The sequence below is a fragment of the Melospiza melodia genome, chromosome Z, assembly GCF_035770615.1.
Source record: "Melospiza melodia melodia isolate bMelMel2 chromosome Z, bMelMel2.pri, whole genome shotgun sequence".
Classification (NCBI taxonomy): Eukaryota; Metazoa; Chordata; class Aves; order Passeriformes; family Passerellidae; genus Melospiza; species Melospiza melodia.
This window is the reverse complement of record NC_086226.1, coordinates 61,130,670-61,146,528: the sequence shown is the minus strand read 5'-3', so window position 1 is coordinate 61,146,528 and position 15,859 is coordinate 61,130,670. Positions and strand designations below refer to the sequence as shown.

Sequence of the window (15,859 nt, the reverse complement as noted above, 5' to 3'; positions counted from 1 at the left end):
CAGAGAAAAAAACAAGGCTTGTGACCAGACACAAGTCTGGCAAATCTATGTGAAGGGCAAAAGACCTATGCCCCAAACTACTTAGACATATCTGCCAGCCACATTTTCTATGCAGTAATGAGTCAGAATCATCTCCCTTAACTCTGAAGTATCTACTCACTAACTGCTGAGACAACTGTTTTACAGTGTTTTTGAGCAGATAATGTATCAGCAAAAAAAACTGATAGTAGTAGTTATCTTACTAGCTGCAACAAATGAGATAAGATCCTAGAGTCTTCCTTCACAGGCATATTTTTCTTAAGGTAATGGTTTCCTTGTCAATAATGTTTCCTAATCCACATGCAATCACCTTATTAACGAAATTGATAAAATCCCTCTGAGTTATCACCAAACTGTTTCAGACCTGATAAACAAATTCTTTTAATAAGGTCAGTTACCAGCTTCATATTTGCTGAACAACAAAGTCCATGCCAAAAAGCTGCATACTTCTCAAAGGTGATAAACAAGAAAAAATCCAGAGTCTACTACTGGAAAGAAACTTTTGTTTGCCTTGGGGCTAGACAGATGGAACCATTTTATTGTAAATGCACAGGTAACAACAGCTGTATACTTAATTTCTTCTTTCTGTTGTTTCATAAGTGCATTGCCCAACTTACAACAACTAAAGAGGATTGATCTACATTCCAGAAGACTTAGCAGCTCCTGAAGCAGGCTGGTAAGTCTGAAATTTTTTGTCTGTCAAAACCAAAGCGGTATGCACAATCAGGGGGAAAAACTGCATTATGTTCAGGAAACAAGCAAATTGAACTGACAGGAGAGAGAAGGGGTTTTTAATGCAATACTCATACAAACCTTTAACTTTCGTCTGTATCCATGTGCCAAAAATCAGATGTTTCAACGCCACACAGCTCTGATACCAAAAGATTTGCCTTTTGAAAATTTGGGGCGCTTTTTTTCTTGCCATCAGAGAAACTACTATCAGTGTTATAGTCATGCTGAAAAGGAGATATTTATGGGGCACTGAAATAACATTCCCAGAACAAGCTTTCCTGGGTGGACATATAGAAAAAACAGTGTCCCCAGTGCCTCAGTGGTTACTCACAAAAAGCAAAGATGATCAACCTTCCACCATTCCGAAAATGTCCACCTTTTTCACACAGAGTTTAGGCTCTTTTGGTGAGAAGCTGCCCTTTTCAAGCACTGAGGTCCAAAGCATGAGACCTTAGAAAAAACATCCTACCTATCCATCCTGAAATACCTAGTCTCTCCAAGTCAGCAAGTTCTCTAATCACTTGCAGTCATCTGAACCCATGGTGTCTTCAGCAGGCAAAAATACATCTTAAATGGCAGGTTTAGTCCCCTAAGAACTCTCAAAATGCCAGGCTCATGAAAGTAGTCATAGGTAATTGTTCAGTCCTTATATGTCATATAATTCTCTCCTTGGGACTTTTCCTGCTTCATGAAACAGAGATTTGTTCCAAGCAGAATATGCACTGGCCATTACTATTTACTCTTCACTGATAGTCAATGCATCATGCTGCAGCACTGGCCCAGGACCTCACTGTGCCTTCAACTTTTCAGAGGGACAGGACCTATTCCCACCTCCCACACAAGAGCTGTCTGGCCACACCTGGACAACTGCAGCATACCAGGCTTGATTACACAGCTGCCTGCCCACTGCTGACCCAGGCACCTTCCAAATCCCACACCCTTCTGAGCACACCTACAATGACTGGAAAAACACAAGGCTGAGACACTCAGCCCCAGGAAGCAACATGCCCATCAAGACAAGGCTTTGGTTGCTTTGATCTCTTTGCACTAATTTCAGTATGCTAGATACGCAACCCTGCTGGACATACTGGAGTGCTGTCATTATAGTAACACCAGAGAACAGTCCCATCTCCTTGGAGACTTCACTTGATTGTGTAGCATAAATTCTGGCCTCACTGAACAACCCCAGGACACCAACAGACAGTAGAAGCAGGCTGCATTTGCTGTGAAAGGTTGGCATACTCTGGATAGGCCCTTTTACCAGATGACTTCTGAATGAAGCTGTGACCCACTCATTCAGAGACCTAACAAATACTGCCTATTAATACTGAAGTCACTAAGCAGCTCAGCAGTGAGGTCAAATCTCCAGCAAAATCAAAGATGTCCATTTTGTGAGTCAGATAAAGTCCTTCTGCAGGAAGGGAGAGGTCTGCATCTCTAGTTACCATTCGTATTAGAAAATTGCTCACAGAAAATTTTGTGGGCCACTGCTCTGCTCCACAGCTTAACATCTTGGTGCTCAGATTAGTTCTTTTTGCCATCCCTAAGAACAGAATGCTGTTATGACTTAGTAGCATCACTCCCAGTGCTTTAGCAGAATCAGCTCAAGAATTACACAAGAGCACAGCCTGAAGCATTCAAGAAGAATAAGGTGACTGACCAGTCTTTCACCACCCTTCAAACACATTATGTAGAAAAAAGCTAAGCTTTTTTCCTCCTTCCATTTCCATATACAACCAATACAGAATGGCAGTCACACAATGTACAGTGAGTTTTTTTGCAGTTTTGCCTGTTTGAAAAATCTTTCTGCCACTCCACTAACTTAGGGAGAATGATAAGAATGCTGTTGCTGCAGTCTTCCAGTTACCCTCCCAGAACCATCTGTAGCGTGATTCTGTCTTAACCTAATTATTTTCAAGTAAAATGAAGCTTGCAACCTAAAATGGGTAAGAAATTTTCTATACTCTACATTTTTAGTAGAATGTATCCTTAACTTGTAGGATAACTTATCAAACTGCACTAAAACAGATGGCTTGAAAGAGTTCACTGAAGAACAAGACAATATGTGCAAATAGGGACAGCAGCTGTAACTATGGGAAAACAAAGACTAAAAGGACAATTAATCCATTCCACTTCAATGAAGAGATCTGATACGGAATTGATGATCAAAACAGATTTCCTCCTCCTTTTGCATACCATCTTTTGCATTCTTTCAAGAGAACCCTGGGTCTTCCTTTGAAGTCTATTCTGACTTCTGCATTAGAAAGGATACTGGTGGACTAATTCATCAAGCCTAGCAAAAAATGTGTTACAAGCTTGACAATGACAGCCATCGCATGAAGGGCCTCTAGCCCACTGTCACCACTCACTATGCTTATGACTGCAATCATGAAGCACTCAGGATAGCAGGACTCTTGTACTACGTAATATACCTGATTTAATGCATTGGCCACAAACCTAAATGTAGAGCTCCTTCTGCTGCACAGGAATGTAAGGCAGAGCCAGACCTAGAAACCCTGCTCCAGTCCAGGCTGAGTGGCTGAAAACAGTCAGGACATGGCTAGCAGCTCAATTAATGTTTTACTTCCATTTTTTTAAAAAAAAGAAGAAGGAAAAAAATTCGGTTTAGCGTGAGGATACTATTCTCTTATGCAGGTCAAAACATTTGCTTACATTCCCAATGTCCTTTTACAGCTTAAAATCAAATAAGACAGTAAATTGAGGGCAAGATGGAAGACACAAGCAGGGAATACATTTTCCTCTGTATTTCTACAGCACCTAGCAGAGGGGTCCAGCACTGTGGATCTTGGCACTACAGCTAAACAAACAGATAAGCATTACATTAGGAGTTGAAAGTACTCTTTACCTGCTGGAAGTTGACCCCTGCATCCAGTAGCTCCTCTACGGCAGATGATGGCATGGACACATTATGATGAAGGAAGTCAGAGAATGTCTCATTGTCAATCAGGAAATCCCGAAGTTTCAGGTCTGGAAAATGACAAGAAAAATTCTTGTCACAGCAAAGCCAAAAGGAAACTCATGTGAGAGCACTGAAAAGGAAAGGTCAAGCTGATAAATAGGAGAGAGGGAATTACACAAACCATAGCGCAAAAGAAAGAGGAGTTGCTGGTAAAGGACTCTGAAACTTGGCAGGCTTCAGAAATGTCAATCTGTGATGTCTTGGTCTAAAATAAAACCCCAAATCAACAACAAAAAAAGCAATCAACCTTCAAAACCAACTCCCATTAACACCATTACTTCAGGTCAATTTGTTCATACATACACAGAAGCAAGGCATACCAAGTTGCTCCCTTGATCTGAAACCTACTACAGCATTAGCACTTAATCCCTGTGTTGTTACTGAACATAGGACTGGGCTGGTGCATGGACCACTAAGGGATTTACTAGCCTTAGTTAATTATTTTAACAGCTGATGTACTCTATCATTAATTTCAAAGTCTGACATATGCAGACACACAAGTATGATACCGAAGCACAGATCTAGGAAACAATCTTAGCTACTTGGAATTAAAAAATATATTTGCAGCATTATTTCCATTTTATTTCCCAACTGTTTCACCTTCTCAAGCAATCAGTGTTTCAGCTCTTGACTTTGAAACAAATTTGTACCTACCTCACAGCAAAGGGGAACGATCTGGAAATAATAATCCAAGCACGCTACTAAAGTCGACAAAACTGGATATTTTGAAGCTGATGCTCAGAGGTGACACTGTTTTGGGTTGTTTCCTTGGGCTTTGTGTGTAGGTTTGGTTTTTTGTGTGGGTTTTTTTTGCTAGTTGTTTTGTTTTTTTGTTTTTGGTTTCTTTGTTTTGTGGTTTGGTTGGGTTTTTTTTTTTTTGGTGGAGGGGGTGGGGGACAGGGAGCAGTGTTTAGTAGATTTGGTTTAGTTTTTGTTGTTGCTGTTTTCTTTAAGAGAGAGAGAGAGGACAATTCTACAATTCTATCTCCATAATGCTTAAGCAAGAAGTGATGAGCAAAGCACCTATGCCAGGAGGAGGTGAGAGACAAGTCCTATAGGATTTACCAGAGTGAAGATTTCCAGACTGAGGTACAGCTAGCTAGGTGTCATGCCGTATTTTCTACTTTAGGAAGACAGGATGCTGCAACCCAGAGCAAATAGTTGAAAACAATGACCCCTAAAGAGAAAGCAATGATATGGAGGAATCAGGGGCTTGTACCTTTACCCTCCTATAGGGGACAGCTGTAACAACCTTTTCTCCCACCTCCTGTACAGGAGGGGGTTTATGATTTGGCTAGGTTTTTTTGTGTTTTGGTTGCAGTTTTGTTTGGTTGGTTTAGGGATTTTTTTTCTGTCTTTGTTTGTTGGAGGTTTTTTGTGGTTTGGTTTTTTTTTTTTTTTTTTTTCACTTTTTTTGGGTTTTTTTTGTTGGTTGGCTTTGGTTTAGCTTGGGCAGGTGATACTGTCACTAATGGGCCCCATCAGGAAGAAGTACGGTGTGCACTCAGGGTGCCATGGGAGGTGACAGGGAGACCCGGCGGTTCGGGTGCCACTTCTGCCTCCCAGGCTGATCCTGCCGGAGGAGCCGGCAAGGGGAGGAACCACGCGCTCTGCTCCTGCGGCACGAAGTACATGGGGTTACTGACGGTCATTGCTCCTTCATCTACATATCCAGTTACAAATTCCCCGTTGCCTTTTTGTTCCACACGAAAAAGTAAATCACCCGCCTCAGCTGAGGCAAGGCGGAGGTTACTCTGGGGCAAAAGTGTCTCCCTTGCCTTCCTCTCTCCCACGCAGCAGGACCACTCATGAATATGCTGGTTTTGAGCATGCTGTGCAAACACCCCACTTGAACCCCACTAGCAAAATCTACCATCACCTCCACTCCCTGCCCGGGAAAAGGCTGGGAAAATATCTGGCTCCTGCAATAACATAAAACCGTCCTTCTCTTTCCAGCAGAGGCTAAAGCACCCTGCTTCACTGCAAGTGGAAGAAAAACTTCCCCCACCCCGATTCCTTGGTTACTTCCTACATGTGCCAAAATCCCTGAACACTTCTGCAGCTTGTTTATTTTTTGGTGAGATCATCAACTGTTCAGAAAGTCAGAGGGACAATTGGGGAGGGGAGGGGGGGCGGTGACTGAAGGCATAATGGCATGCAGAGATCAGATGTTTGCAAGATTTTTCATTGAATCTGCCCCTACTTAAGATATTTTTCAAGCTTCTCTTAAAGGGCCACATGCCTTATGGGGAAAAAAAAAAATAGTAGCCAAGCAATAATTCTTCCGCTTTTCTGTTTCCTCAGTGATGTGTTGTTTTTTCGTTTGGCTAGTCTATTTTATCTGAGTTTGGCTTTGAGGTTTTTTCCCACATGGAGATATGATTTTCTTGGTCAGGGACATATTCTATATGCAATTGCAGGAGTACAATCTAAACTACACTGAGATTCCTGCTGACCTGCCTGTAATCATGAGGGGGAGTAACAAAGAGTCACCATCTTTCACAGCTGTAATTAACCAGCCCAGCATTAGCAGAGCATTCATCCCCTGCCTTTTTTGTCACGCCCAGCATTTTCAGACTCACTTAGCACTAGAATTTGCTGAAAATCAATGCTGCCTTCCAAGGAACTCCTACAAACACCTTAACAAGTTTTCATCATCATTTGGAGTAAACCATGAAGGAAACAGAACAAGGTTACCAGAACTGTGGGGCAGTGTTTGGCTTCCAGACAGCTGATCATGAAGCCATGATCACTACCCAAGACCACACATGAAAGCTCTGCAAGACCAAGGGACCAAATCCCAACACCACAGTCCTGACTGCAGTGTCCTAAACACACAGCCAGCCTTTTGTACCATGCATTTTCTCCTCCACCCCATCTGGTCCTACTTTCAGGCCTTGTGGGTCAGTGTCTTATGCAACCCTTATCAATTATGGAGGCATGCATAACAGCTTGCACATGAAACAACAGAGAGCACCAAACACTGCAATGCATCTATATTCGCTCTCTGGAAACCTTAAAAAGTCACAGTTTTGCACAGGTTTCCTCTTGAAAACAGCTACTCCCATCCAAGATGACTGCTTGCCCACTAGGGCCTGAGGAAACAAAAGAGCATTGCTTAGGAAAAAAGCCCTCCAAAACAGAAAGCAAAAGAAACTGTACATCTTCAGAAGGCTACTATGAAGATTACTTAATAATCCAAACACCTGGAGTGGATGGAAGAACACATTTTACTACTACAGGCCTACTACTGCAATATTATTCTGCCATAAAAATTTAGACGCACTATCAAGTTACTCAAATATGCAAGACAAAATGTCAGCTCAAACATGATATAACTAGCACGTCTCCTCTCTTGCTTGAGAGTGGCCAAGAGCATCATTACAGTCACCCACTGCAAGTTGGTGGGCACAGAACAATGCACTGGAGACCAATCTCTCCACATACTTTGACATGGACATGCAGCCTTTCCTTGCCCCTCACCTTTATCTTCAACAGAAAACCAAGGGAGCTGCACTCCTGCAGGCTCCTTCACCCCCGGCACAGGGTACAGGGTTCATTTTCCTGACTGAAACCATAAGCCCAAGCAAGCAAGCTAAGCCCTAGGCACAAATGGGGAGATAAACTTGAGGTCACACTGAGCAAACACACTCAAAAGACTGTCAAAACAGATGTGAACCATCATTTGAACCATTGCTGACTCAGTGGTGGTATAGTCAGGAGAAATAATACTGAGCGTTTCCCCATGGCAAACAGCTTTTACAATTTCAGTCCTCACATCAAGGGAGCAATAGCAGAGAACAGACTTTTGCTTATAAACCATGCAAATAACTCCCAAAACCAACAGGTCTGGCAGGGCTGAAATGCCTTTGTTGTAATTAGCTCCAGTTTGGACATAATATGGCGATGCAACAGGAGACCATCCCCACGCACATGAAACAAGCAGAAGAGATGTCCATATCCCATGTGGGACAGGGAGAAAGATCCTTCATATGGTCACATAGGGAAGCTTCCAGCACAACTGAGAACTCCCAGGCCTGGAGGTCTTATGCCTTAACAACAAAATGTCCCTTGCTCTCTGAAGTCACCAGTCAGGATTCAACAATCACAATTCAATATTTCATGAATATTGTTTTCACAAAAGGCACAGCTGACCTTCATTTCCCCACAGTTCAAACAAATCTTGGGGGCTGCCTTCTAGGCATCAAAACCAGAAACTGATGGATTTTCATACTGCAGAGCATCTCCTACTGTAACACTTTATTACATCCTAAGATTTACATTTTACTGACAACCTTTTCTAGAACCTTTATGCCTGGCCACAGTGGTAGGCCAGTCAGCCCTTGCTTAAGAATCAAATCTTTGTGACAAAAGAAAAAACAAACCCAAAATGTATTCAAAGAGCTCAAGACAATCACATGAATTAGTGAAGAACAACAATCTCTATGCTTGCTATATTACTTATTAAAATGAAAATACAAATAAAAATATGCATTATTTTAAAAATAGCAAATCTGCTCTCCAGTTCCATGTAGACCAGAGCTGAACACTGATTGTGCAGTGAAGGAAGTATCTGTGGTCCAAAAGCCACAGGGTTTTATTTTCCTCATTCCAGTAACACATCCCCAGTTACTTTCCCAAGCTCAAAAGTTGGGTCAAAGCGCAAGAAAAGCCATGGCTGGGTATCAGTTTTAATTTGCTGATTCTACTACAAGTATGATCATAACAGGTCTCATAGTAAGCAGTAAATTTCCAACAGCACTGGGAAGATCTACAGACAAGTGAAAAGAAGAAACGCATTTAGGGGCAGGTTACAGGACAAGACTCTTCTATCAAACTTCTCTCCCATTCTTTCTTCTTTCTGTGAAAGAAGATACTTCCTCCAGAAACTTAATGGTGCAGTGTCCTTTAAAATCAAACAGCAGGGTGGGAAAACAGAACCCTACAGAAATTGTGGCTATGTTTTTCATATCCTGAACACTGTGTTCTAAAAATAGAAGGCATGCAAATGGAATTCAATGTTATCTCAATCCACTGTAGAGTGCAAAGCTCACCAGGTCTCATGTTAATTTGTGGGGTTTCTGCCCATCATCTAAAATATATCAGGTTTTCAGCCACTTTAAAGTTAACAAGATCAATGAAAACACTGTGAAAGCCAGATCTACTTCCCAGTTTCACATAACTCTATAGAAAACTAATGAAGGGAAGGGGAGAAGCAGCTTCATGCCTTAAGTTAATTCGGCAGCTATGAGGAAAGCAGGGCAATATGTCTGATCTATAGACATGGCTTCTTGTCATACTGAGACTCCTCTCTACTGATTAAACAAGCAAGACTGAAAACAATTATGTTACTTCATTTATATCTATTGTAGTTGGGGAGACTTGCTAGCCTTTGGCTAAGGCTGTATTCATCATAGCCAAATATCAATGCAACACAGAAGCTGGTATGAAATTCTGACCCTTATTTCTTGCCAGAGACTGTTCTTAGGGCAACCCAATCATTTTTCTAACAGCAACTAAGGTGTCACAGCAAGATGAAAGGTGACGAGGCATGAGACACTTTAGCTTCATTCTTTAGAATCAGCAAGGTTTTACAAGAGCCCAAAGGAGACAAAAAAAGAGAACTGGGTTCCCAGCTCAGTGTCTGTCTCCACCAATAAATAGAAGGAGCAAAGCAAGGAAGAATGTCAAGCAAGCAAAGAATGTACTTTCTTGTCCCTGTTCAAAGACTCCAGATTCAAAGCTCCCCATTCAGGTAAAACTGCACTTCTACAGGAAGGGAAGGCCCAGTCAGAATGCAAAGCTGGCTGTCATGTCTGTGCAAAACTGTGCCAAGGTGTGACTGGAGAACAAGGTCACAAGTCACCCTAGTCTAACAGGTCCACTTCACCCAGGGCACTGCTTCTTCACTGATCATACTTCCAGCAATAGGAGATTTGGAAAACACAAGCCCATGGAGATAGCAAAGCTGAGAAAACAAGCAGAACCTCCAGCTCCAGCAGTGAGAGCATTTACTGGTAGCACACATGACCACTACAAAAATTCTAGCTAGACACATGTCTTTCAGGAAACCCTCACATGGTGAGATGACCAGGGCAGGCAAACCAAAATGCTGCCACAGAAAGACCTTGTACACTGGAAGTCTGTATTAATTTTTCATTATCTGGGAAGTATTCCTCTTGAATAGGTGAGAGGTGCACTTGAACACCTGGACTGATTTTCTTACTCCTTACCTATCACTGTGATTTATTGACAAAAGATGTTTGAAGCTACTTTCCACAAAAATAAAAATGGGCTCTCAAATAATTTCAACAGCAGAACCAAAGACTGCATGACTTGTAATTAAATGACCACCCAGAGTAAACTGACAACCATCCAGAGGAAACAGCAATCTCCTAATGTTGAACCATGCTACTTCACTGTACCCTACCAGGCCAATAACCCTGACTGACAATGTGAAAAGCAAAACTTCTTGCAGTGCTGGGCAAGCAACAAATTTTCACCTGCCTTCATAATACTCCTAACCTTGGACAACACATCCAACAAGCATGATAAACAAATATTTTTTAAGGTTCTTGGCTTTTTTAGCACTCACTATGTTTTAATTATTCTTTTACTCTGGGGCAGCTTTCCCTCTGTGAGGTGAGAGTAGCTCTCAGAGCTACCTGTGTACCTATTAATGCTGGCAAGAGCTAAACCGTCTTCTGAAAAAGTTGGACAGCCATACTCTGATTTGCTTACAAGAAATCAAGCAGCTCAGCAGGCCTGTTGTGCAGGATCAACTAGTGTGAAAATACAAGCCTAATCCGCTCACAAAGTGCTGTTCCTACTGCAGCCATGGCCTGACCTGTTTTACAGCAGGCTACAGCTCTCTGCCCTGAAAGCCATTACACATCAAATAGGGCTGCCTCTGCAGACACTAGATAATACTTAAGTGAACACCCCATTAACCAGGTCCATCATCTTCATATATCTGCCATGCCAAATAGTGATGTGAGTAAAGAGAAGGCAGCCTGCCATCCATCTCCACCAGCTAGCATCTTTCCTCAGAGAAAGGGAAATGCTGTGCAACAGGCCCAGGTCCTCCCTCTCATCTTGTGACATCAGGACCACCTCCATTCCTCTCTAAGTCATGACTTTTGCTTGGAAGACCTTTAAATATAGTCTAGAACAATTACTCTGGCAGAAAGCACAGCTCTCAGCATGTACCGATGCACATACACAAACCAGCTAGCCTTCACTGGGGGTACACTGACCTCAGGCATGCAGAGCCCATTAAGCCAAGATCCCACCTCTACCCTTGCGAAGCCAGCATCAAACACAAGGCTAATACATCCCTTCATGCAGTTGTTTTGTACAAAGGCCATCAGGCCCTCTTCCTATATGACACACAAGACAAGAGAAAGACTGCATCAGAAAGCCAAGACACAAGGCACAGAGGAAAAATCCTCAGGCTGGCCGCCACAGCCCTGCCAGCAAACACAGCCTGCAGAGCTCCTGCCTAACGAGGGGCACACCCAGCCACCTCCCTAAGCCCCACACTGTGCCTCAGAACAGATATTCTCAAGACTTTCCCTGTTGTAAGGCAAATTCTGTTATCTGCACAGACAACCATGAAATAGTGTTTGCCAACAAAAAAAGCAGAAAGAAATTATGCAGACTTCCAACAGTGCAAAAAAAATAAGTAGGCTTAAAGGAAACACCCTAAGAATAGTCATTGTATTGCTTTAAGAAGTAAATTCTGAGCAGAACTTCAAATTGCATGGCATTATAACTGGTTGAAAATTCTCCTGCTAATGTTCATGAAATAAGGACAAATTTTTAAGGCTCTGAACTGGCTTTTCAGTCACAGAGATGATGGACCACAGATGTGACGATATAAAATATTTCATTAATACAACAACATTATTTTTAGGAGTGGTAAATCAAAAAAATTCAGGGACGGTATAAACTACAGAGAAGGCCCTCCAAAGGTCAAACCCAGCTCAGGAAAAGATGGTTCTTCTACAAAGTCAGGAAGTAATTCTTTGATGTTAAGACTGGATTTTCACAGCACTGGGAATATTATGCCCTGGAAATATACAGGTTTTAGATGCTTCAAAACATCTACTCAAAGTAAAATCTATTTTAAAACCCCAAGCAGTAGAGAGAGAAAACCAAATGCCTAGATCACATCCAGTCACATACCACATGCCACCACAATTCTAATGGCAAACATAAGCACACAAGGAATCGCAATGGCACTATGCTATTAAAAATGCATGGAGCTAAGCAGAAGTTGAAATAGTAAGCTGGGACCAAGGAGGACCCTGTCTAGAATTCCTTCTACTTGAGAAAGTGACTGTAAATTTAGTAGAAATTCAAATCACTGGAAATGGCAGGGCTGGACATCGAATGACCATTACAAATAGCAGAAGTCATTTCATAAACCAACTATGTAAGCATGTATCAGTGAGACTGTTAATTCAAATGCAACAAGAAGATACTTATATGAGAATCATTCTCTCCCCAAAACAAGCAGGCAGAATGTATCCAGCAGTATTTTCCTACTTGAAAATTCTCACAGCACCATGTATCCAGTTTGAAGAGCTTCTCCCATTAAACTGGCATGGTTAATGATGAACCTTAAGCAAAATAGCAGGCAGAGCTTTCCAGGATCAAAGCACCCTGACTGTCCTGCACTTGTATTTGTTCCTCCTTACACAGAAAGGCTGATGAGAAGAGAAAAAACTACCCTCCCTTGGGTGTGAAGGCTCATCCTGCCAGTTATCTGTTCCTCTTACTCGTCACAAATTCGGGGAACCTGACTGACATCTGACTGATTCTAAAGTTCAGCAAGATACCAAGCCTGCAGTCAGCAGATCATAGTAGCTCTTACTTTTCCTATGTTAAGGAAGATCTGACACTTCCGAATTTAGTGCCAAGTCCTAATGCTCCTTATTCCAGCACACTGCAGCATAAGCCACCTTCAGAACAAAGAGTAAAAAATCAAAAAATGCTGAAGATTAACCACAATAAGCCAATCATTACACTCCACTTAGTTCAACCAGAAACACAGTTTACTTCCACTGAAAATACATCTACATCCAAATTATTTCAGTCTCCCATGACTGCTACCTATATTTCAATTTAGTTGGTCACTGCAAAGTTACCCTTATGGATAGTTGTTTGGGTTTGCTTTTGAGTCTCAAGGCCAACAGAAAGGGAATAAAACCCTCAAACTTCAGCACCAAAGAAAAGATTATTTTCTGTACCTAGTGAAACACAGATGCTTAGTAAATAATGACTGCCCAAACTCACACAAAGTTTTAGCTGGAAATCATGTCTCTCACATTCTAAGCGTGACATTATACTACATTACATCAGGATGGTCCCAAACAGAACCTGCCTTTGCAGTTTCAGGAGCTCATCCTTCCAGCTGGTTTCCTATTGACCTGTCAATATACTAACCAGTCCTTCCCTTAGGTACTGACCTAACTTGCTGTCTGAAAATACACCCTGGAGCATTTGCACCACTCTGCTTTACACAGAGGACTGGATTACTTCTAGGTGCAGAGAAGAGCGGTACCTCCTGGTACTTTAGGAACCTGATTCTGTGTACCAGAGTCAGAAAGCACTGCAATTATCTGAAAAAAATGGAGTATGTACTGCCAGAGAGGTCTTACACCTCATTTCTATGGATACACTAGTAAAATTCCTTGCACTTTAAGGTAGCAGTAGAGATTACATGAAAAAGAAGGAAAAAGATGAGGTAGGTGAAGACACTTGTGGTCTTGAAGGGCTACTTTGTCTTTGTGTTCTCTGGCTTTACACCACACTGTTCCTCACCTGCTAAGCAGGAAGCATGTGAACAGAGCAGGGTAAAACCATAGGCGATGGCTGCTGACCATGTTGTCACATGGTTGTTCCTTTGCTACAATGAAAATTGCCAGGATCATGGACTTCCATATCCGCACTAGATCTCAAGTGTCAAATCCACTTTTTATTTTTCTCCCTACTGTTCTGAAGCAGCTCTTTGCTGCTTTCCTAAGGAGGTGGTTGGCACAATCCGGAACAGGCATTCAGACTGCAGATATTGCTGTCTTTGCAGTAAGCTGTCTTTGCCCCATCAGCAAATCTCCTTCTGGCCATATCTATGCTCAGTCAGCTTCAGATATGGTCCAACTATGTTTCAGCTGCACTTGTCAGAATAGATAGAGAACTATAAGGAAAAGACCTCCAAAGATATAATAGTTTATGCTTATTAAGTTCTGACTGTCTGTGATTAAATTAACCTTCTGACAATGTCAAGAAAAACACACCTAAATACTACCTCAGGTGGTATGTTCCTCTAAAAATACATTTAGAAGAACAGAATGAAGAAAAAAACACCACAAAACACCAAAACTCACAGGAAAGGGTCTTATTTTAAATCCTTTTAAAGGGCCTTTTATTGCACCATTCTTAAAACTAAAGCTAAATTAGAAAGGGAAGGAAACTGGCTGTTTACAGAGGATGTGTGTCACAGAACAGCATGAATCTCCCCCACTATAGCACACAGAGTGCTGCCAGGTCAGCATAAAAAAAAGCTTGGGCAAGTTCTCCAGCTAATAGATGAGTGACATTCCACTGAATTTGCAAAGGTACACCAATTTTTTATCAGCTGAGAATTCTTGATACACAGGCCTGAGCAATACCAGGTTTTAACAAACTCTATTACTTATTGACACTCAGTAAATACATAAGCATATGCCAATTTTTTTAATTCTGCAGCTGTTGCATTTAATTAAATGGATTTTCCAGAATTTTGAAAACAAAACATATGAAAGTGTAAACATAAAACTCATTAAATGAAATCAAAATGTTTTTCAATGAATTCACAACTACTACTCCATAAAACACAGCAACAGCAAAAATCACTAGGGTTGAAAGTGGAGAGCGTCGCATTTTAATAAAGCTGCAAAGAAATTCAGTCACAGGTGGCAGAATATTTTGCTTCATTTTAGTCAGGATCCTGCTACTAAAAATCACTTATTTTATGACCAAAAGTATTAAACAGAACATAAGATTGCCCCAAAATTGAACTGTCATGGATTTTCAAAAAAATTAGGCATGCAGTGCCCTGTCCTCTTGCCTGTGTAAAAAAGAACTTGATTTACCATCAACATTTTTTAAAAGCCATCAGTTTTTACTGCATCCTGACTGCATTGAAAACTGCCACATCCTACTGTGTTTGAGAATGAGAGCAGCTGTTTATTTATTTAGCTCACAGGAATGTTGTAAAAATTAGGTAATAAGTGTTTGTAATATATGCTGAAGATAAAATGTATTATCACTAGAGACTGCTCCAAAGCTGAATATTAACTTGAGAGATATGGGAGGTCAGACCTAAATTAGGCACTCTGGCCTCAGTACCAACCAAACACAGAAGTGTACAGGACTTTTTCCAAACGGGGCAATTTCATAATCACCACTCTCATGAGAGCTCAGGCCCACAGAAATCCCCTGAGAAAGCTGAACTTTTCATCAAATAACAGTTTTACATATTTCCTAGGGGAGTACTAACACTAAGCTCAATGTGGAAAGTCTCTACCCCGCTGTCTCAACCAACCTCAGAATGCGGCTTAAACAAACCCAATGCAATCTTCCACAAATCAGGCATTTCTTAAGATTCTGAGATTAGAAGTCAGTGAAAAGAAATGCAGAATTTGCCAGAGTGGAAAGCAGAAAATAAATGCAAATTAAGGCTAAAACAGCGTACGTTTGGTCAACATAATCCTGACATTAACAAGCTGTACTGACAAGTTCCATACAAAGAGGGAGATAATAGCAAAGTGTGAGAAGCCTAACTGTTCACCTAACGCTTTCCACTTTATTTGCTGCTTTAAAATAAAAGTCAGCATTGACAGACAAGGCTAAAGACTAAAGACAACACCCAGAACTTTTAAAGATGGCACTACCTCTGCAGCACATACTAATACTAATTACTGATAAGTACAGTAAGCAATTCTTGCTTTCTTTATCATTGTATCTTTATCTAGACAAGTTAAGATAAAGGAAAATGAAATTAAGAAATTGAAATTTAGTATCTACTGGATACTCAACCACACTCTGTTGCTAATTGTAGTT

The 15,859-nt window shown here is 41.3% G+C and overlaps 1 protein-coding gene across 3 annotated transcripts in view; it reads right to left on the bottom strand.

Annotated features, from left to right (window-relative positions):
- ABCA1 (ATP binding cassette subfamily A member 1) overlaps positions 1–15,859 on the bottom strand; it is a 91,931-nt gene that overhangs the window by 43,821 nt on the left and 32,251 nt on the right. For all 3 annotated transcript variants that reach the window (XM_063180747.1, XM_063180748.1, XM_063180750.1), the window contains one exon: positions 3,638–3,759. In XM_063180747.1, the coding sequence (XP_063036817.1) occupies positions 3,638–3,759 (122 nt within the window). The remainder of the gene's footprint in view (positions 1–3,637; positions 3,760–15,859) is intronic.